This window comes from Hyposmocoma kahamanoa, unplaced genomic scaffold (genome assembly GCF_003589595.1).
Source record: "Hyposmocoma kahamanoa isolate Upper Pololo Valley unplaced genomic scaffold, ASM358959v1 95, whole genome shotgun sequence".
NCBI classification, from domain to species: Eukaryota; Metazoa; Arthropoda; class Insecta; order Lepidoptera; family Cosmopterigidae; genus Hyposmocoma; species Hyposmocoma kahamanoa.
This window is the reverse complement of record NW_020654972.1, coordinates 7,278,462-7,303,141: the sequence shown is the minus strand read 5'-3', so window position 1 is coordinate 7,303,141 and position 24,680 is coordinate 7,278,462. Positions and strand designations below refer to the sequence as shown.

Below are 24,680 nucleotides of genomic sequence, written 5' to 3'. Positions count from 1 at the left end.
ATTGAATTATGTTGTAATCGGCTGTTTTTCCTACCATCGGTATCAGTTATATTTGTTTCATAATTATTGTTTTTATTATTCCTTTGAGAGCCTAAAAAAATACTCCGGCACGTAGGAGAAACTCAAAAGGTTTTTGAGAATCATAAAATTATTTGAAGCCACATAAAACGTGCCGTGAGATATGAAACCGTGACTCTATTACAACAAGCGAGTCTCTGTCTGTCTGTCTGTTTCTTTATTCTCTGCATTTGGTGTCACTTATAAAATAACAAACAAATATTACTTTATTTAACCACGAAAAAAAAAAACTAAAACGTAAATAGGTTCATAAATATCTTTATGACTCACAAAACTATTTAAAACAATGTGAGATGCGATAGGACGTAAATTTTATAGTAGGTTTTTTAGTAGTAGTAGACCTCCTTGTGAATGAGAACTTGCCTATTTCTGCCTCCAAACAGCAATGTGAGCATTACGGCGTTTCGGTTTTGAAAGGTAAGGGTGCTGGTGAAATTACAGGCACATGGGACTTGTCAACTTATGTCTCAGGTGGACAGGTCTTAGATCTTTGTGATTTAAAGCTCTGAGTGGCACGGCAAATGTTATGGACAGGCGTGTCGCTTACAACGTCGTCTTCTTAATGATACCATTAAAAAAAACATACTATTGCATAACAAATATCGCCTTCAACAATGTAACACATCCTTCATAACTGCATGTCCTGCTGAATCACACACGCCCATGAAGGATATGGCATTTAAAGTTTGACGTCACCACCTCAAGTAACGACTACCGCTTTGACCTTTCAGCACCATCACATCCGCGGCGGGGAATGACGTCAGAGCTTCACGCAATGTGCCCAATACCTAACCGCACTTACCTTCGAGGTATAGTTCTAACAAAAACATGACCTCGTAATTGAGAAGAGCTATCATAATATTATAACCTTTTTATAAAAAAATTATCTCTTCTCGGCGGTGACATTAGCTGAGTGCATCCTTTTACATACGCCACAGCCGCACACATGTCTTTTTTTATAAGATCAAATGACAGGACGAACAAATCGTGCGCCTGATGGTAAGCTACCCGCCTGTCCATAACAGTTGCAGTGCCACTCAGAGCTTTAAATTGCAAAGATCTGAGGACTACCACTGCGCCCGTCACCCTGAGACATAAGTTGACAAGTACCACGTGCCTGTAATTTCACTAGCACCCTGCCCTTCAAAACCGGAACACAGTAATGCTGATATTACGGCTTGGCGGCAGAAATTGGTAAGGTGACAGTATTGCCGGCGACGACAGCATTGTGCTCGAGTGGTATTATTATAACAAAATATTTTTTTTTTTTCACAAATATGTATATTATACATAAGTATTTGTAAAAAAAAATTGTAATTGTAAAAAAATAATCGTTGAATTTTCTGATGACCACAACCTAACCTGCGGACAAGATGCTCTGGGTGGGACATTATACTCTCTTATTGTGTTGAATATTTAATGTTTGCTTTGATGTTGTTACCTATTATTATGATTTTTTTTCCTTTTTTTTTTTGTTATTTTTTAATTTTGTCTTTTTTATCTTTCTTACTATGTATTTTTGTGTTGTGGCGTAGTAATAAGTGATTTCTATTCTATTCTAATTTCATCTATTTGCCAAGTTTCATTGAAACCGGTTTATGGAAAATGGATGAAATCCAATAAACCGGATTGATCCCCTGATTTGCAACCCTTAGAGGTGAAATATTTTCTTCTAATTTTATTGAGTGGGATCATTACTGTACCACCACCACTGCTATTGAGCTTTAGAGCGATAAAAACACGTCGACTTTTAGCGTCGCTGCTTCACGATGCAAATGCGATGGACTTTTTTGATGATTTAACACAAGTGACTCTCAAAATTGACCGTATGTAGCCGCTTAAAGTTGGTGTTTAGTTCCCAGCCCTGACTAGGGTTAAGTATATTACGATCCCAAGGTTTTGACATGCTCGTGTCAAAACCGTTTTTTACTGAAATGTTGATTTAGAATCAATTGTGAGATTTCTACGAACATTGTGCATTACAGCGCTAATAAATCTTAGAATTTGGAACAAAATCTTCAAATTTGGACGTACTAATTTCCTTTTGAAAATTAATAGGTCCTAAGTCCAACTCGGTTACAAGAAAAATTTCAAGTGCTGATTTTAGAAGAAAATTATTTTTGCATGAACAATTTAACATTATATTTAAAACCACAATGTTACAATTTGCAAATTGAACCATTTGCTAGTTTTTGCACGTTAATATTTTTATAGTAGATGTTTTCGACCTTAGCACGTTCGAACATGTATTAATGCACGAACTTCTTACAAAGAATAACGTAAGTAATAGAATTTTAATCTCAACTTTGTACCTGTGAATATTTTTCCTCGATTTCAGAGGGTTCCAAATGTTGATGGGTGCACCTTTTAAAAATCTCGCGACCTTCAAGGGTCCCCAAAATAAATAAATATGTCACGTACACGAAGTGCTGAAAAAAGTAAAAAGCGTCGTATGGCGCTCACGTACTTACTTACCTTTTTCCGCTTGTAAATTCTCAGAAATATTCGACAACGGTTTCGTTGCTTAGAAATATCTAAATCTGTATACGTAAGTATGCCTAACATACTTGTTTAAGTATGTTTTCCTGAAACCAAGTGACGGAATTGCGAACGACACGCTTGTCCACAGCTTTAAATCGCAAAGATTTGAGAGACAATTCCACTACGTCCGTCAACCTGACACATAAGTTGACAAGTCCCGTGTCCTACGATCACCAGCACCCTTAACCCTTCAAAACCAAAACGCAGTAATGCTCACATTACCGCTTAGCGGCAGGAATAGGTAAGGTGGAAGTACTGCCGGCGACGACAGCGTTGTGCTCGAGTGGATAATAACACAATAATTATTTTATTTTTTTCACAAATATGTATATCATACATAAGTATTTGTCATACCTCGTTGAATCCTTTTGATGACCAGGGACCTAGAAGCTACTTCTGCTAAAGAATAAGTTTGATAATCCATAGAGGAAATGGTGCAACCTGGGCAAGATGCTCTGGGTGATGTAATTTACTAATTTTAATTAGAAAACTTAAGCGTACTTACCGCTAGTATGATCGACTTGACATAGGTATTTTGGTGAAATTACAGGCACAAGGGACTTGTCAACCTATGTATACGGGTGTAGTGACAGTGCCGCTCAGATCTTTGCTATTTAAAGCTCTAAATGGCACTGCAACTTTTATGGACAGGCGTGTCGCTTACCATCAGGCGCACGACTTGTTCCTCCCGTCACTTGGTATTATTAAAAAAATGCTATGGAAATCCGGTGACATTACAACAATATGGTGACTTACCTAACTCCTCAACTATTCACTGTAACACAACGTGTTCGGGCTCATCGAATTGGTCAATGAGTTGTTGGTTTCTCTCCACTTTGTCCCTCCATCGGTATTTGTGCCGAGCATCGAGTATATAACCGGTAACAGAGACGTAATAAGGGCCATCCATCACTGGCAACTGATCAGGCAAATGGGCCTTATGTCACCTTTAAATATCAACTCTCGTTTGCGCTGAAATCACAAATTAGAAAGCTGAAATAGTACAGCGCCAACAACTGACCTATGCGTACATCTCCAAATGTTCCAAAAATATTCTATATTTATTATAACAAAGGTAAACTCTAACAATGAGTTGCTGTTCCATTCGGCGATGTGGGAAAAACAGCAAAACACCTAATTACAAAACAAACGGAATCACTTTTCATCAGTAACAGTACAGCAATGCTCAAGTTAAACTTTCGAATTCGGGCTGGCCAAATAGAGCGCAGTTGTCATCGTAATGATTTGGCAGAATATTTTTCAAGCAAATTAAATGACATTTCTTCTCTATTTCTGCTTGTATACTCCATGGTACCTATCAATCGGTCGTCGACCGCTAGAATGTCTCATGCATAGATAGGCCATTTTCAACATTGACACTGGCGATGATCGTAGCGATGCGCGAGTTTGAATGTTACTAATACTAATCATTCGAATGAGCAAATCATACGCCTGTGTCGAATCCAAGCACAATCATTCGCGACTCGAGTCGTGGAACCATGTCCATATCAAAACATAAAGTCACCTTGTCTCCGTCACATTTACGGTAAATATATGTCAGAGAAAACCAGGCAGAAATGCTCTATGGAATCTATGGATTAGTGATACTAATTAGTAATGAATTATCATTCAGATCATTCGAATACGAAAATTAGTAAGTTACTACTAATTTGTCATTCGAATGACAGGATTAGTAATTACTAATGAGTCTGAATATCGAAAAAAATATAGCGATGCGCGATTCATCACTAGACGATCGCCATAATTTTTATATTGTTCTTATAAACTGATACTGGCCAAAGCCTAGTGGCCGTCATAAAGGAAATAATAATAGACCCTTTTCACCTTTAATATTACATATAAAATATAAATAGTAGACATCTCGTACGTTGCTTTGATTCCAAAGTAAGTAATCAAAGCGCTTGTATTATGGAAATCGGAAACAACGACGGTATTACAAACCTCCAGACCCGGGACAATGTAGAAAAGTTAATTCTACATTAACAAGGCCGGGGATCGAACCAGGACTTCAGAGATGGTAGCACCATGAAAATCGGTGTGCAATTCACTCTCCTTGGAGATTGTCGGCATTTCGACCCCCGGGTGGTAGATTATCCCGCTTCATATTATAATATCTATGTTCTTTAGTCAAATCTATGCTTCTTTGTGTCAAAACAATGAATAGAGTCACGAGGGTGAACATAATAATCAACACGTATTTAATACGCACCTCAGCTAGCGTTTAAAAACCGTTCGATGACGTACTAAATAAGGCCCTATAATCAAATTAATAGCCCATTATAACTAGCGACGGACTAATTTTGGACTGTACACGTAGGTGCTTAGCTCCTAAATGAGAAACGCGGCGGCATGGCGTGAAATCGGCGTGGGATTATATTTTTCAGATTTTACCAAAGAAGTATTGCCACCCTACCTATTTCTGCCGCCAAGCAGTAATGTGAGCATTACTGTGTTCCGATGTATGACTGTCTCCGTGGCCGAACGGTTACCATGCCGGACTGCCACGCAGAGATTCCAGGTTCGATTCCCGGGCCGGGAGAAATATGTGTATGGCCTACATATATTTCTCTCGTGAGCTTGGGTGTAATTTGTGGTTATGTATTACATTATATTAGACATAGGACTTCCCTAGTGTGGGGCTATGTTGAATGTGTGCGTTGTTATTATTATTATTATTATTATTTGGAAGTGTGCTGGTGAAATTACGGGCACATGGGACTTGTCAACTTATGTCTCAGGGTGACGGGAGCAGTGGCATTGACCCTAAAATCTTTGCGATTTAAAGCTCTGAGTGGCACTGCAACTATTGTCACTTGATATAATGAAAAAAAGTATTTACAAGAACACTAAAACGTTGTTTAAATCAAACTTTGTATTAATTTACAACTTTTTTTCACATAAACTTGTACTTTAGCTGTACCTACATAGGTATTGTTATTAAAAATAATTAACTGAAAGAATATTTGTTAATATTCCATTAATTACCTTAACATTGATGTGCCAATTATTACCCTTAACATTAACGTGGTAGACCGCCACACTATTGTCTGGTCTCAAACTAGGGAAATCCCTGTACTACGAGTACCAGAGAATGTACGCAGATGATTCGTAGGTCATTACACCTACGTTCCGTATGGATAAATTGCATTGAAATATGTATAGTATTTATTTAACTATTCAAATAGAATAAATTTTTGCCACACCAATTCAACGCCGGTAAAGTTTAAAAAAAACTAAATGTCAAAGGTGCTGATCTTTACTGCAGAATACGAAGACTTGTATATATGCATTCTTACTTACGAAGACTTTGCGTTATTATTCTAACCTTATACATTCTTTCCCCCATTGAACAGATATCGATACCTTCAAATATCTGAAATATATTCAAAGAAAGTCTCTTAAACACAGTATTTAAAAAGATATGAAAAAAATTGTTGAAGATTTAGCTTGATGGATTTATTCCGATGCCGTAAAACTAATAAAAAAAAAGGAAATAATAATTAAAGAATTAACAGTTACAGGAAAGTACGGCTAGGAAAAACTTGAAACAAATGCACTTGGTAATGAGTTTACTCAGGGGATTTCCTATTATCACGGACTTAATAGGTGTTTACCCAAGGAAAGACAAAAATCACATGTTGCCGTGACGTTGATACTCTGTAGGTAAAATTACTAAGAAAGTATAGGTACGTACAATAATCTACAAAAGTGTACGTATGAACGAAGATATGAAACTACACACGGTTTGATATCTGAGATTTTTACAACTATACTTGTGTACATGATAATATAAATAAAGCGATACTGTTTTGTTAAAAATAAAATGAAAATTAACACCGACCCAAGTCCTCTCCATTCGTTACTTTGGGCATGAAAAACAAAAAATTATAAACAAAACAACACAATGAATGAAAACAAACCTAAAAAAAACAATATTAGTTGTTATCGAGTTCTTACATTTTCGCGATTGCTACTCATTGGAACTGAAACTATTTTTTCGGATCTATATCGGATATAATAGCGTATATTTTGGTTTTTTTTCTAACAAACCAACATTTCATTTCCAATTTTGGTTGCTATTTATCATCATTAACCATATCAATACGTACAGAGTCAAGAGCACGTCAAGCTTGACATTTACGACTTAAATCCAACTCTAAGGTGGTTACGATAAGAACGGTCCAAAGTACAAAGTGACAAGCTTGGTGTGCTCTTGACTTGTTCCCTTTATTTAAAAAAAATATATTGTGGGAGAAAATAAACAAATCGACACCACACAATAAACACTACGCCAGTTTAATTTTTGAACCTGTTCTATTTATTTTGTTTCTTTTTTTTACAAAATTAGTTTTTTGTTTGTTTTTCAAATTTTGTTTTTTGTTTTTTATTTTTTTTACAAAATTCGAGGAGAATAATATACGTAAATAAATATGACTGTTTACAAAAATAACAGAAAATGACCAAAAAAATCAGTTTGCTTAGTGTTCATTGGAGGTATCGAAATATTGTTATTATTATCAATCTTATTGTTTGTTACAGACTGCGAGTCTCTAATCCGCAAGATGCTAGTCCTGGAACCAATGAAGCGGTACACAATAGAGCAAATCAAGAAGCACAGATGGATGGCAGCAGAGCCCTACACAGTACCGACTGTGGCTGCAGACCCGGCTCGGAGCCCAGCGCATGTCGCGTCGCATCAAGAGCCCAATGAACAGGTGCTAAGGCTCATGCACAGTTTGGGTATCGACCCTGTTAAAACTAAAGAGGTAAGAAACAGTTTATAACGGTAATTTCTTTTACAAATTAATCACAGTCACTTCACGTTTTGATTTCCCTCAAGTATGTAAGAACACTTGAAAAATATCTAACAGTTTTCTCACTCTTGCAAATGCAGGATTTTTTGTACTTTTTAACTGACTTTTAAAAAGGAGGAGGTTCTCAATTCGATTGTTTTTTTTTTGTAAGTATGATACGTGATTACTCCGGCATTTGTTTGTGTTTGTGTTTGTGTTGTATTTGGAAAGAGGGGTACTTCAGTATTGGTCTCATTTAAATTTGTAGAAAATATTCCACCTCTATGGGTGGCAAACTAGGGAATGAATCAGATTTTCTGACTTTCCGGTAACCGATTTCAATAAAACTTGGCAAATAAATGTAATTCCACTAACTTTTCAGATCGATTTTTTTTATATAATAAAAGTTATTCCCGGGCTTTTTGAAATTTACCAAGCTTCTAAAGTATCGACGATTTTCAATTTTTTTTACATCAGAATACACGGAAATAATTTAAAAAATGTGCGTCCCCAGGTAAGCGACGCGCCTATACATAACAGTTACAGTGCCACTCCGAGTTTTAAATCGTAAAGATGTGATGGACACTGCCACTGCGTCCGTCACCCTGAAACATAACGTTGACAAGCCCCATATGCCTGTAGTTTCACCAACTCCCCTTCCTGTCTATCGTCTCAATAGCATACACAATATTGCTTGCCATCGTGGTGGAAGGATTTGCCAAATCGGCATAAGGTAACGTACAAGAAAGAAATGGTACGTCGTGTGGAGAGGCACCCCTTTACCGTTTACCTTTCAAAAGCGGAACGCAGTAATAAATAAATAAAATAAAATAAAAAATGATAAAAATCGTTGATATCAGATGTGTATGATCCATATTCTTAAATTATAAAATTAGTTAATCATTTCAGAAAAAAAATTAACATAAAAAAAATTCAAAGTTAAAATCTAAATCACAAAACAAAAAATAAAAAACGTAGTGCTCACAATATGATATAGGAAGTCTATTAGTCTGTGGGAATTCTACTGTTACAGTACAGAACTCTAGACATGACAGAAGAACTAGAAAACCTGTTTTTTTTTTTGTTCAAAATTGGTTAATATCATAACCAGGGTCAAAAATCAAAGACAAAGTCAAACAATCTTTGTTTTATAGGTAAGCAAATTACACTTTAAATCGTCATACTGATTAAACTCTACCACTCATTCGTAAGGCAATTTCCTTGAGAACAAAGAGCAAGAAACGCTAGGGGTTGCACTTTGTAAATATACATTTGAATACATTTATCATTACAAAATTTAATTTAAACATCTTAGATCGAGACTATCTGTAAGAGCTAAACGGGTCACTCACTACCACGGATTTTTGTCATCCTAGTACGCAGAGACTGTAAATAACCTGCAGTATAAAGTTATTGTTTCTGGCGCCTTTGAAGAATTATTTAACACATTTTTAACACGCACATAAGTTGAGCTCTGAAAGCTGTTGCCGATTCGTTAATTGACGTAGTACTAACATATACATTAATCACATTCCAGAGCCTACGGTCAAACAGCTACGATCATCATGCAGCCATCTACCTCCTCTTGCTGGAGCGGCTCCGTGCTCGGGCAGCCAGCGGCGCCGTAGCCGGGGCGGAAGCTCGCAACAGGCCTTCACGTAGACCTTCCTCAGTGGCCGACCAGGCTCTATCTAGAGAAGCCCATGAAGCTAGGCGAGAACATCATACCAGGTAAGAATTGTAGATATTTCGACAACAATGAAAATTCCGAATTTCAATTTCTGCATACTTACCACCAAATATATCATTAAATTATAGCGGATTGCATTTCACTGATTTTTTTGACAAAAAGAACGACAAAATGAAAAAGGGTTTTTTGTTTTGTAAAGTAGGCGAACCTGTTTTTTCTTTAAATAAATTTAATTGCTGGCCATGGAAACAACGTCCTTCAGCCGAAAATATAAACGTTTAATTATATTTCTGTAAATATGGCCACCACAAAGAGGATAGGCAATTTGAGGCGGCGTGCTTGGATTGACTCGGGATTCCTTAGAACGGGCCGATACGCGTATTTTAGTTCGAGATTCGTATAATTTCGCGTTTTAATCTTCGATTAAGGCACACTAGCACTATCATATTCCACTTTAAACTAGATTTCACAAAATAATTGAAAGTCAAAATAAAAACGACACTTTTCCCTCGAAAAGGCCCAGAGCGAATTCGGCGAACTTGACAAAAATCAGTGTTGCCAACTTAGCAACATCATCACTAGTTTAAGCGCGTCACTAGTTTTGACGTCAAAAGCCATATTTTATTTTTATTTAACGACAAAATCTTTTGTTACTTTTTGGAACTACCTTCGTGGCCGAACGGTTACCATGGTATGGTTCCAGGTTATATTGTATACCAGGTTCGACTCCCGGGCCGGGAGAAATATTTGTATGGCCTACATTTATTTCTCTCGTGAGTTTGGGTGTAATTTGTGGTTGTCTATGTGTGTGTCCATGGCACCCGCGACACAGGATTTCCCTAGTGCGGGGCTATGTTGAGTGTGTGCGTTATTATTATTATTATTAACTAGCAACTTTTAAACCTTCTGTGTAGCAGGCAACATTTTCTTTAGTCTATTTGGCAACATTAGCGACAATCTCACCACTATATGTATAGCAGATGACATTACGCGTGATTAGTAAATGCTTATTCACTCTAGAGAAAGATTTTGTTGATACATTCTAATTGAATCTGTTACCAATTCCAGATTGTTTCACGCTGGTGAATCGCAAACCAGAGAGTACAGCAGGGTGACACCTACGCTGTCCACTGTCCCTGTCGACTCGTCGTCGGCGGAAACGCAGCGACTGCTCTCCCTCGCTGCGGTGAACATGACGGAGCAACGACTGCTCCAGCGAAACTCCGACCCCACGGATACGCAACGGAGCTTCCTCGTCGCGAACCTCGACTCTCGCAACCACGAAACTGAATCCACGACGCTACTCTCCATGAGAAACATCGACGTGTCCCAATCAAGCCAAAGATTAAGCAAACTTAACGAAAACACCGTCCCTACACACAGATTGCTATCAACCACATATGAACAACAACAGAATATACTGAAACAATCTAGCGAAGATTGCCGGCGATTGCTTCAACAGTCGACTGCTGTCGGTTCAGATATGAAAACCGCTAATGATGGTAGACTACTAACCTCATCTAGTTTCGATTCAAAGTGTGCTATAGATGGCGGAAGAAATTCGTCAACGGCAGATCACAATGTCATAGCAAATTTTCTCCAAAATTCAGCTTCAGCAACAAATTTCAACGTTGAAAGTGTGAAGTTGCCAAATTCAACGACGTTTACTATATGTTCTGAAGCAGCTAAGTTAATGAACACACTGCAGCAGTCACCGTTGCCATTGAAGGGCACAGTAAATTTAAGTACTAGTCCAATACCATCACAAATCACGGAAAGCAAACTGAGTAGCGTGCTAGAACAGCCTAAGCCTTTAGAGTCTAGTCGACTCGTGTCCCAGGCGCAGCAACAAGACCTAAGTCGACTCCAATCCAGCACTCCGCCCTTCAAAGATTACATGAACCCGCATCTTCCAGCATATTCGTATTTACAAAACGCAGTCTTACCGCCTGTATCGAATACCACTGAGGCAAATTTTTCCATAGCGTCGACCACCAGTGATTTTTTTCCAAATTCTCTATATCGACCAGACAGTAAATTTTCCCTTAATAGATATACCACAAATCAAACGTTTACCCAAGCATTACCAAACAGTACGAACGAAGCAACAAAATTTCAACAGCAGTATTCATCGTCGACGGATGAGGGTTGCGAGACCGATATGGAGGAAGTGGCAAGCATGCCAAGCGGCGTGCAAAATAGATTAAGTTCTTACGCGAGCTCAAGTTCCAGTAGCGGCGTCGTTACTTTTTTCAACAACAAAAGTCTAAGTCAAAACCTCAGCTGTGAGTCCTCTCAAAGTAATTTTTCTACTTTCGAAAGTTTGGATTATCAGCTATCAGATTGCTCCAGTGAACTAGCCAGTAGCCTACCCAGTTGCACTTCGAACGAGGACAAATTGGCTTACGAGAACAGTTCTCTTGTGAACACGAGTCCGATGCATCCATGCGTCTACATATCGTCATACAATAATAAAACACCGGGCACAGGTTTGATGACGCGACACAACCCGATCAATTACCAGACTGCGAGCAAGAATTGCCCTCGAGCGATTACACGAAGTCCTGTGGATTTTAGAGAAGGCAGACGGGCGAGTGACGGGCTAGTGGCACAACAAGCTGCTCAATCTAATGAAACACAACCGACTACTCTTGCGTTCAACAGTCAAAGGCTCAACGAGAACTGTAAAGCTAAAGGTGTCCTGGAGCTACATCTAGTTCAACAAGAAGCACAGAAATTAAAAACTCAATACCAGTCCTCCATACCGGCCGAGGAGATGACCCAAAGACAGCTACAGCACAACCAATTCGCAGCGAGCTTCAGTCCACATTATTTAGATACTAAAAATCCAACTCCTAAACGTATAAGTCTTCCGGAATCTTTCAATTACTCGAGCACTTCTCCACCCATGCCTGCAAGTCCCAAGATGGTACCTCAGTTACAAGAATCCGATTTGCCCCACGGTGCAACGCTGTCTCAGAGCAGCAAGCCTCCTCTGCAGCAGCAACTAATGCAACACAGATTGTACCAACAGAAAAGGCAATTGCTACAGAAGCAGATGACCCCACCAAATTTACCTGCTCATGAGTTGGGACCGCTTCACGCTCTTCAAGTGGGGCTTAGTCGGCGGCAGATGTTACGTCAGCAGAGTTACAAAATTGCTCAACAACAACAAATCCTGCCACCCTTACCTTTGACAGAAACGGAGAACAGGGATCTGCTCGCTTTCCAAGCGATTGTCGAAGGTCCTAACAGGTTGAAAGTGAAACAAGAGGAGAACCCAGAAGACGTGTCCAAATTTGCATATCAGGGATCGATGGAGATAAGCATAATGAACAAGGATAGATTAGGGAATGAGAACTGGTCGAACTTGCCGTCCAATCTGCAAAGCGCGTGTCAAATTTCGGAGTTGGGGAGGCGAGAGACACGGGACTCGTCCCTTGAAGGCGAGGTGGCGGGCCATTCTGCGGTGGATACGCCACTGTGGCCAGCACAGTGGAATGCCAGCCTGTTCCAGCCTCAGCCTTGCTTCCAGGTATTCCAACAGACCAACTAAAGTAGATCTCGCTACGCGTAGAAGTATATTTGGTAGTATCGATCGTGCACGCAATGTTCTTCACTTGTTTATTTCAATACCCGTCTTCAAGTTGCAGAATTTGGCTAGAACACAGAATGGTCTCATTGTAAGTAGTTTGTATTTGTAAAGCGTCTTGTGAGCATAATAGAACTATAGTTTCACCTGTACGGACTTTAGGGTGCATGACAATAAGTAGTGCTTTGTAATTGTGGAAGTTTTTACGCAACTGCCAATTTGTATGAAATACTGCATTAATATAAACATGATTACACGACCAAACTCTAATAACAAAAAGAAAATATTTATCCTCGTTTTCATATATTGAAAGTGCACTGTTCATTAGATTTTGGTCAATTAAATTAAGTCACCCACAAGTGGCGATAATTTAGAGATAAAATTTTAGCAGCGCTCTTGTATCCGATAATTTAAGAATGTTTCGAATATTTCTAGAGCTGCCAGCAAATTCTTTACTTTTGCGATTATCGGTAACGTGTATTTTTTGATAGACATCACATATAAGTAATATCGTCCCTCTATCGTATCTCATGACATTGACAAATGAAGAAAGGTCAAAAGATACACGTTATATTAATTGTGTAAAGTATTTAAAGGATGGCAAGTTTCATTTTGTGATTTAGCAAATTCCATAATGACATTTTTATTATTAACTTGCCTATTGTATTATGTACAGTTAGAAACAATTAAATAAATTTTATTTGTACCAAAATCGTTATTGTTGTTCCTAACTTCATGCTAAAGGCTGCAAATTAGATAAATCGCACTCACAATAATTATGTGACGTACCTCAAAAAAGAACATAAACATGTTACCAAAAGGGAAATTGACAATAGTTATTTGTTATGTAAGGCTGCAAAGTTGTTGTTTGACGCGAGCACTTGTACTGAAACGTAGCGTAGCGAGGGTTTCAAGGCACGACACGTAAAACAACTTTGTTACCGAGCGAAACAACTTTTCACCTCACTATAGCGAGGAAAATGGTAGATGAAAGATAAACAGTTGAACTATAACAAATCAGTTTTAATCATGTTTTAATAAACAAAATGAGTTATCGTTGTCAATTTAATGTCAACAATAATAAAAATAAAATATACCAACGGATTTACATTACATTAACATGTACGACAAGTCGCGTTGACCGTGTCACTCTGTTTTTTTTTCATCGATAGAACAAGTTAGGTGCACCACAGTCCATCGTCAAGTTCGAATTTCAAAAACCAAACCTTTCAAAAACACTTTTGCGCGCAAATTTCTAATGAGAAAAAAAAGCCTTTCCGAACTTGTGAGGTGAAAAGTAAATTTAAAAAAAATTACTAGTAGTATATAATTTTTCACATTATATACAATTTTGTAATATTTATCACTAGGCAAATGGCATATAGGTACAGGGTTCTTTGTATAATATTAACAACCTTGTAGAACTATATTCCTTACATCTTATACAACAACTATTGTTAGATGACTTTTATTAATGTATCAGATATTATTTTCGTCCAGAAATAAATTGGGAAAAAATTTAATGGCAGTAGACCTCCTTACGAAAGAGTTCGTGCAGGGTATTTCTGCCGCCAAACAATTATATGAGCATATTTGCTGGTGAAATTACAAGCACATGGGACTTGTCAAATTATGTCTCAGGGTAACGGGCGCAGTGGCAGTGCCCCTAAAATTCTTGCGATTTAAAGTTCTGAGTGGCATTGCAACTGGTCGTGGCCAACTACTTATGAATAGGCGTGTCGCTTACCATCAGGCGCACGACTTGTTCGTTCCGTCACTTGATATTATAATTACGATGCAAAACGCAGGAGCGGCGTGGGGTCGTTGTGGAGGATAGAGGATAGACACATTTGAACTTACAACATCAACCTTATTATCAAATATAGATCTAAAAAGTGTCAATGATAATACCTACAAGAAGTTAAAAAGTTTATTTTTGATAAATTTATTATGTTTTGTAAAAAGTCACGGAACAAAAGTTCTTGATTATAATGTTAGTAATATAGTCCTGCGAGGTGAGGTTGTTAATATTTTACAAGTAACTCTAATATCACGTACTGTATTTTTACTTAACCTATTTCGTCAATTTCCTAAAAATTCCCAATTACGTCATTTCAATATTGAGAGTGCGGTCGTGTTTCAAACTTCGCGCCAAAGCGACGACCGGTATCTAACTTTGCCGCCTATTACTCCATGGTACATCATTTTTTTTTAGATAATATTATATATTTATTATTGTTACGTAAGTTATGGTACTTGTTTTCTTTTTGAAAGTCTGTATATTTTTATTTGTTATTATTTTGCCACATAATAATAACCATTATGTATGTAAGATGTGATAGCTTTATTTAAAATACAAGTAAATGTCAAATTTATGATAGTTGTTTGTTTTATTTTGACACCTTAGTGCAAAATCACACGGAAGCTTTCCGACTGCATCACAGCTTTTTTATTTCAGGTGGAAAATTCAGATGGTAGCCGTGCAATCGCAATGTATATCGTGTGTCTCCCGATACACTTACATGCTTTGTAGAATTCATAACAGCGCATGAATAAACTAGGACGATATTATTAGCCGAAGAAATAATTTTTTTAATTAACTGATTGTCATTATAACGAAAATATTTTGAACAAAAATATTTGTCACTAGACAATTCACATTAAGGCCAAAATACACTTGCATGTAACTGGTCTACTATATGCACGTAATATGCTACTTACCTTACATCTATCTGCTACTGTCATATCTTTTACGTGTAGGTACACATTCATTAGATACCTTATTCCATCTGCTATTAGCAATCTTGTTACTTTTATACATACGTTAGTACATTTCTATGCTGCTGGCAAACCTTACGTATAGATATATGCATGTGTTATTTACCTTACACCTATCAGCTACTGCCATGTCTTTTTATGTGTATACACACATTAGTTACATGTACATGCTACTGGCAATCTTTTTTGTTTACATATGTTAGTCATCTTACACCTATGAGCTACTGTCACTCCTTACGTGTATATACACGTTAGTTACTTTAAATGTATCTGCTACTGGCAATTCTTTTATATGTCTGCATATGTTAGTTTACCTTACATCTGACTTCTATTGGCATGTTTTTTACGTGCATACATACATTTTTGGATGCTAGACGTCTCACATCTACCTGCTACCGTCACGTACGTCGAGTATATCGGCCTTAAGCACGTGTGTTTTGGCCTTTACTTATCGTCGTCACTCCACACACTTAGTAGACTAAAAAGACGTTTTTACTGAAATGGGAGCGTTATTATCGACTTTTGACAGCATGCTCATGTATTTTTAGTCTAAGTTAGCAGTTTTCTGAAGATTATTGTCCATTTAAAGCTAAAGGTCTATTTTTTTTTTGTAAAACAAAATGTGTAAAACGCTTCTGAGGTTTTCACTGTATGGCTACGATATGGCAAATGTCCATGATTAGACAGCATCTAGGCAGTGTCTGATAATAATGTGCTAGACAACTAGGTACATCAATTGCCTGGTCTCAAACTGGGGAGTTCCCTGAGCTATGAGTACCAGAGCAACGGAATTCACTCTGAGTCACTTCCCAGAACACCCAACCAGAACCAATTTAAAAAAGTTCATTTCCCAAATTCCTCTTCATCCTGCGCCCACAGTGCCAATTGCACCACCGAGATCGTCTGATCAGTTAGATATTCATTCACATAATTCGTAAGGAAGTCACCACACTAATTACCGCGGAATCGGCTTCAGCCGATAAAATACTTTTATGATCTCTGTATAATAAGAGCCAATGCACACGGTGTATTTTAAACACGCCGATGACGCGCGTATGCGCGTATTCGCGCCGCAGACCCGCAGTAGTCGCGCGTATGTATCGCACATTTTGATAAAAGATAGTTTTAATTTTAGTTTTGTTTATTAATTTCAGTTAATTTTTGAAATGAAGCCATGACTCGAAATTCTAAGTGTAAACTCCAGTGGAGTATGTAAGCTTCTTGCAACGCGATGTTTGCGCGCGTTTGAATCGTTTCACTACAGCGCGTCTGCGGCGCGTATACGCGCAGATAAACGCGCGTCGTTGGCGCGTATAAAATACGCCGTGTGCATAGGCTCTAAGAGCGAAAAAAACTTCACGCGTTTCATTTTCGTTCGGGTCTTTTTCGCTCTTATTACATGGACATAAAGCTCTTCTTGGCCGGCTTAATGCAATTCCGTGTAATATAGGTAAGTATGGTGACTTAGGAAATTAAACTGTTTTTCGAATCAGGATTTTACTCCCGTTCTCAGTCCTATATCCACCCGAAATGTTGGTTTGTTTGAAACAACAAATACACGCGATTTAGATCCGAAAAACCAGTTTCATTTCCTATATTGTTAAACACAATCACAAAAACCTAAGAACTCAGTAACGTGACTTTCATAAGCTGTGCTTCTACCACCCGTTTACAGTGACAGTGGACGGGCGTGAATTATTTGGGTAGTAAGGCTCATTGCGGCGGAATGGAGTGGAATTTTTGTAACGATATTGTACCTACATAGCGTAATGCACTGTATGGTCAATTGTATTTCATTCATACATTGTATAATGTACAACTTAGAAACGAGCCAAAAATCACAATCGTCAAACTTCGACGAAATACTACAGCATCAAGGCGCAGTCGCGAGAAAGCTCGTGAATGTTCGAGCATTCCCGCGAATACTCGAGCATTCCTGCGACCGCGTGCCTTCATGCACAGCGACGCGTTGAAGACTGTACCACCTCAGGCAACCGTGACCATGGGACCTGTAAAAGGCCCGAAACGTCGGTTTCTTTGAACAACCAGTTATAACTGGTTGAAGACTGCACCACCGCAGTCAACCGTGACCATGGGACCTGTAAAGGACCCGAAACGTCGGTTTGTTTGAAAAAATAAATATATGCGATTTAAATCCGGAAAAATAGTTTCATTTCCTATGTGTAACAATTGCGAAAACCTAAAAACTCGTTATCTACTTATGTTATTCGATTTATCATGATGGATATCTATCGATCGATATCCTGTCAATGAATTTTAGATTAAAAGCGAAGAAGCGCACATGCTATGGGTTAGTCAATTTAAACAGGTCGTTGCTTCATTTGGTGAACCATGTAGTATATCTATCGTGACCATTATTTTTTATCCCCAGAGCGGGACGCCTGTAAATTTTGGTATTATTCTTTTAAAAATAAAACACATGTTTATGATAGTAACGAAATGTTTAATGATTAAAAAAATTAAGAAAGACCTAAAAATTTTTAATGACAAAAAAATTAAAAAGCAGCACCTCACATGACGCTATTCATTCCTGTCAATGTACATCGAGTACACACGCACATACAACTAAATAAAAGGTGCGGGCGATAAACTTTACTTGCTGCTACGCTTTACGCGTGTTTTTTCCAGCAGAACTTTACGTAAAAGTACAAACAATTTAGTTGTAAAGACTGTACCTACGTATTACTTACGCACGACTGTTTTATTTCAGTAGTATATAATGTAATGTACGAATTATAAGATTATTTCTTTTTCCAGTCAAACTGGCAAGGGCACAGCCTACCGCCGACGACAGGCATGCTGCCTCTAAGCGAGAGTCCCATCTTGGAGCTGACAGAACAAATGGAGTCCATATAGAATTAGTATAAAGGCCTGTCGTATCTGTCGGAATAGTGACTGTACACGGTGTATATTCTATCGCACCAATGAGGTACCTTCAGGGAGAATAAAGTCGCGCTCGTCAATCACGCAAATTGTCAAATTCAAACTCAAAAACCTTTTTACTTCACATAAAAAAATTACACTTAAAACTCCCACCGACTACACATTTTATTTCTTCCTGAGAAGAAAATGGGAGTCAGCACACTTATTGACACGAAATTATAACAAGCCGATCAGAAAAGAAATTACGTCCATGTAATATAATATAATTATATATTAACATTCTGAGACCCTATTGATTCTCTATTCTGAATTCTTCTTTTTAGTTGTGTTCTTTGTAGTTTGACTCAACTTCGAGATAATGTCGAGTCAGGCCGTTTTTGCTGACACAGTATACGCAACTCTACACTCCGACACAATGTAACTCTCTAGACCGTACCTGCAAACCTAGACTAGCGTTTTTAAGTGTAAACTATTGTATCTATGTCAAAAGCTTGTTCGTAATGTACCTACCGTGATTCAGGAAATAAACGAGAATCGCGCTCAAGCCGCTTTCACGTTGATAAATGAGTTGGCTCCCTAGTGAGAAACACGATGAGTTTCTCTTGTAAATATTCGAATTACAAACCAAAGTACCACAAGGTCCAGTTATTTCTCAGTAAGTCAATTTAAGTTCCATATCAACACTTAACATCTAAAGTTTCTGCAAAAAGTATGGACAGTTAGCGTGTTTTGTCTTCTTGAAATCTCCACGTGAATCAGTGCTGCTGTATCGACAGAACGTCGAAGGCCCAAAACCATTTTATCTTTATTGAAATAGAATACTTGGTGACTTGCTAAGGTGGATTGATTGATATACTTGAAATTTGCGACATTATTATATGTACTTTAGGTATACCAATGGCGGTGGAATCATAAACAAAATTTTAACACCATTATGCATTGTAATGTCTTTAGAATAAACGACAAACACAAGACATTATATTTTTTAAATTAACGACCACAATATTCAATCACTATAAAGTAAAGATAAAGTAGAAAATAATCATAATCGTTCAAGTAGGTTCTTACCAATAAAAAAAACAAATAATAAGAGAGTATTAAAAAGAGCAATTACATGTATGATATCTTCGAAATCTCTATTTCACCATCCGTGTGTAATAGGTAGTGTTCCTTTGAAGCAATTGTATAATGCACTAAGTAAACAGGCTTTTGTATACCCGAAAATTCCTACATTTATAAATATTTAATTTAAGATTTCAACAATAGGTGGGTCATTTTTTGGTCAGTGTTCTCTATTTAATTTCCGTGGCAATTTTGATTATTTAAGTACTCAATTATAGTATCATGATATTAGCGAGACGGAATTGCTTATATAGTGGTATGAGTATGTTTCCAGAAGAATTTGTTGTTATATTTGTGATTTTGTATTTGTAGTTTTTATGCGAACGGCACACCACTACATATGCATCTCCGACATCGAGTATATAAACAGAAATAGAGACGAAATGTCATTTAATTTGTTTGAAAAGTATTCTGCCATATCATTACTGTGACAACTGCGCTCCGTTTGGCTAGCTCGGTTCGAAACAATTGACGGGTGTCGTCAATGGGTGTCGTCAACTGTTTCACTTCAAATCGACCAGTTAACTTGAGCTTTGCTATAATGGACGAAAATTGTAAAATTACATATTTAATATTTAATTACCGATGAAATGTGATTCCGTTTGTTTTGTGATTAGATAGAGAATAGAACAGCACCGCATTGTTAGAGTAATTATCTTTATTACAATAAATACAGAACATTTTTTGGAATATACGGAGACGTACGGACAGGTCAGTAGTTGGCCTGTCTATATTTCAGCGCAAACGGGAGTTGATAATTATAACAGCTGTATCGCTAATGTGTTACCAGGAATATATGGCCCTTATTTCGTCTCTGTTTCTGGTTATATACTCGATGGTCTCCGAGCTCTTGTTAATATCACTATATTAAATACTCTTTTATAATAAATAATACTCGAATTCTCACGAAACTTAGGTAGTGGACACTTACAAGAGAATGATTGAAGTACTGATACTGATTTAATAATAAGTGTGTAATTGAAAATTCATAAAAATATGAAATTTTAACTTATGTCTCTTAGTGATAAATCAAGACGACAATATCAACATAGGTTAATAATTTAGAAATTGGTGTAATTTTTATAGTTCTTGTTGAAATTATTTGCAGGTAACCGACTTTAGAAAATGTTATAACACGTTTTTATGGATAAGCGTTGTAAGGTTTGGGGTAAGAGGGACAACTTTATTTTGAGTCAAATGTTTTGACCTCTAGGAAGAACAGATTTAAGGTCACAGCATAAGTAGCGTGATTTATTGCTGATATAAAAACATAGTATTCAAGTATACGCGACGGCGATCTAAAGTCTTATAAGAATTTTGAAATACGCTAAACTTGCCTTTATTTGTCAGCTTTACGTATAATAATTGGATTTAGCGTAATAAAACACGTTTTGACAATTATTATGCTAAATCCAATATTAAATGCGCTTGCGCACTACATTCTGTTCGTATCAGTACCGAATCCGAGAAATGACGGTCCGAAAGGTCATAGGGACCATTTTATGTCTAGGTGTGCAAGCGTTATTCGTATTGTCTCGGAATCTTATCGGACTAAGTGCACAAGCGACATCCGAAGTCGGTCTGACTTTTCTAGATTTGTATGGTCTCGAATTCGGAACGAACCCGAATTGGATGCAGTGCACAAACGCACTTACGATGTATTTGCCGAAAACGTGCAAGCTGTGCTAACGTTTCTCTTCCCCCAGAATATGGGGAAAGAGGAGTAGCATGTTCCTTTTGAAGGCAATGGTGCCTATACCTCATGTTCACAAGATTTCACTAATGTCAAATTTGTTTTTTCCGCATTTTGACGCATCGTAGCAACATCTTTTTAAACCTAATTTGTTTGTCTATTTTATCGACTGCGAGATTAAAGTGCTAAAGTCTTTAGATTATGAGATAAAGCTTCAAAGCTCTTCCCCCGGTGTTCCTCTTATCTCAATTAATCTTACGTAGTATGCGTTATAAAAATGCAATAACGGGGATTTTTTTCGATTTTTACTTTTAACACCAGTACTAGTGTGGTATCTCTAACGATTTTGTTCTTGTTCATAAAATTAGCTGTCTTTAGCTTTATTGATGTTTCAAATAAAAAAAATAAAGTGTCAATTAACGGTCTCTTCATTATCAAAGTGTATCTATTCAAAAAGCTTTGTAAACACCGAAAGAACTCGGTCGGAACGTACTCGTATTGGTAAAACCCGGCTTTAGTTTCCCGCCTATTCATAAAATTATTTTTAAAATTACCGTAAACAACATAACTTTTTAAAAGAAAAAAGTTTTTTTTTAAAGAGGGCACAACCCGCACGGACTTTTTGGTCAATCCATTACAATATTGTAAGAACTCCGATTACCTGCAGATAATAAATCCTTGTAAATGAACTACCTCTATGTACGTGTTTATCTTAAAACCAAGACTGAATTCAGTGTCAATTCAGAGCATTGTAAAGCCTAGTTCCAGAATTTTGACCTGTTTCTCATCGCTAGTACTGGTGCCGACTGCTCCCACTCAAATTCTGTGGTTATTATATAAGTTACCACTGGTATTATCTGGAATTTCGAACATGTATTATTGGTGAGAAAGTCTTCTGGTACCAATGGAAAATGGACGCACTGCAAGGCTCGACTGGCGCAGAGTCGAAGCGTCGCGTCGCGTCCTGTTCTTCAACTACAACGCTTGACGACGCGTGACGACGCTTGCATTAGTGCGCTCGGATCACAGTGTGGTCGGCGTCTGACGCCTCACTGGCGCTCAAGTGACTCGCTCAAACCGCTCGACTGAATCCAAGCGTTGTATCGCGTCAACGTCCGTTTCCTTATTTACATAACACAAATTTGTACCGTAATAATGGGAAAATAGAAATGAATATACTATAGGCGAAAAACATGACGCGTCGCGACGCTTCGATTCTGCGCCAGTGTGAGTTGAGCCTAACGATTAAGAAATTACTGAATGTAATCGGAATTGCGTATCTTGTGTCGTGAATTAATGAGCTGTGTGTAGACTTTAGATGTGACGCGGTGTTAAATAATGTTACGACGTATTTTGCAGGATTTAATTCTAAGTCAATCTTTTGTACTAACTCTATTCTAAAATTGAATATTTAGCTGGATTATTTTATTTAAAACAAGGTATTCGTGTCGTGGTTTAGTAATATTCACCAATTGTCTAAAGTACCTATGGACTTCGTTGTTATTCGATTTTTATGGAAATAGACGAATACCTACATATTTCAGAAACATTTTGATCCATAGAACGTTATTTAAACTTATATGTAAGCTTTTAAGGTACATTTTTAATTGTTCTTCAAGAACAGCCAGTAATTCAAATGTTAACCTTATAAATAAAACCGTAACATTGACTTTTAATTGTGTCAAGGAACTGATGATGATGTAACGTTCGTGAAAAGTGTAATACATCGATACATTATAATAAAATAGGGTAACAATGCAATCGTCATATTCCGTAACACTTAAATATCTTCGAATCTGGAACTTTAGAAAATATTTGTACCTTGTACTCAATGATATAGAAAGGAAGTGCATAAAGGACAACAATTCAAAAGAAGAAATCGAGGACGTTTTAAATCTTTTGACTCCTAAGTTTTCTATCTCATTTACCTAAGGGCGGACCACTACTTGAAGCGGACAGGTTGTCGTAATATAGACTGCTTGTTACAACAAATCAAGGAAACGACTAGTTTAAATTGACATCCGACTCAACTTCACTTAGCGGACGCGTTAATAAACTTTGGCCAGCGACAATATTCATTTTTGAATAGTATTTAACATTTAGAGACCGAAAGAGGTAATCGTTATATGAGTTTCAGCGCGTCCGAAATTGAACTGGTACATTGTAAATTCAATCTTATCTGCGTGCATCGAAATCTTTTTCCGGTCCATTGTAAATTGTATTTACCATAAAGATACGCGTGCATCATATCTAACCTTTTCCTGTATTTCATAAATCGTACCATATACCCGTGCTACGCATCCTTTTACCTGTACCTGCTTTGTACGTTATACTTTTTTTATTTTTTACCGTGTGAATAGTAACTTGTTCTTTTGTACATTATATACATACTTATATCACCACGTGTTTTGTGTTCAATTATGCAGGCGTTGAAACAACTATCGCAGTTACCTATTTCCACCCTGTTGTCCCGTGTGTGTTATCCTGTTAACAAGAACCAAAAATTGAAAGATCATTTTAAGAAAAGTATAACAAGTATACCAAGTTTTAAAATTTTGTAAAAAAAACGACATTTTTAACGAATTCCTATTAGTTTTTATGTGTGGTAAAAACATATCACGTTAAGGATAAAATTCGCTAAATGCGTGGTAGATTTATAGAGACAGGATACCCCTTCATATTTACAAGTGTGACGTGTGTACAAGGCTTTACTGTTTACCTCGCGGTAGTAAGGTAATTCTAGACTACAAATGTTCTAAGTGTGTGTGGCAAACAGTATAGATAAATATTGTTCAAAGTCCTCATAGTTAATAAAAAAAAAACCAACAAATAATAAATTTTGCGCTTGTATTGGTACATTTACCTGCTATAGTCAAAATATTAATAACGTATCACGACTTCCTGGTGTCCCAATTGGAACTTCCATTGACTATGAGTCCAACTATTTAAATCAGAATCGAATCAGGGAGCTCCTTATTACAGCTAGGCAAAATAATGATCTCACCATTTTACTTTTAATTTATTAAAATAAATATAGTATATGATTACCAATAATTATGTACAAATTTCACCAAACTCGTAGGTACAGGTACTAATTACTAGTAATTATGATGTCTACATTGGAAAGGAATCCCATATTTTGTGTAATGTTTAGTCGACGCGGAAAACTAAATTTATCTTCACTTTTCTATACTTTTTTTATAAAAAATGAGCGCTTATTTAACATCTCACCCGATAGAAAGTGACAATAACGTTGACGAGAGAGCATGTACACCTAAATAATGCCTATTGACTCTCGCCTTGAAAGGAACAAGGCACAAGTCTGCAGGCAGGGAATTCCACTCCATAGCCGTATACAATCTTTATTATTATAATTATGAGAGAATGTTTTTTTTTCTTTTAGTGTAGATGAACTATGGCAAAGATTTTTAAATGTTACTCACAAAGAAATCACAAAAATCTGCCTAT

At 37.2% G+C, this 24,680-nt stretch overlaps 1 protein-coding gene across 2 annotated transcripts in view; it reads left to right on the top strand.

The window, feature by feature from the left end:
- The window catches only part of LOC113238316 (serine/threonine-protein kinase SIK2), a 135,571-nt gene extending 121,846 nt beyond the window's left edge, over positions 1–13,725 (top strand). Inside the window, exons 6-8 of one of the 2 annotated variants that reach the window (XM_026475154.1) lie at positions 7,180–7,406; positions 8,971–9,164; positions 10,192–13,725. In XM_026475154.1, the coding sequence (XP_026330939.1) occupies positions 7,180–7,406; positions 8,971–9,164; positions 10,192–12,679 (2,909 nt within the window). In that variant the 3' untranslated portion in view covers positions 12,680–13,725. The remainder of the gene's footprint in view (positions 1–7,179; positions 7,407–8,970; positions 9,165–10,191) is intronic. The other variant, XM_026475155.1, reaches the window with a different exon arrangement.
- The last annotated feature ends 10,955 nt before the right edge of the window (positions 13,726–24,680 follow it).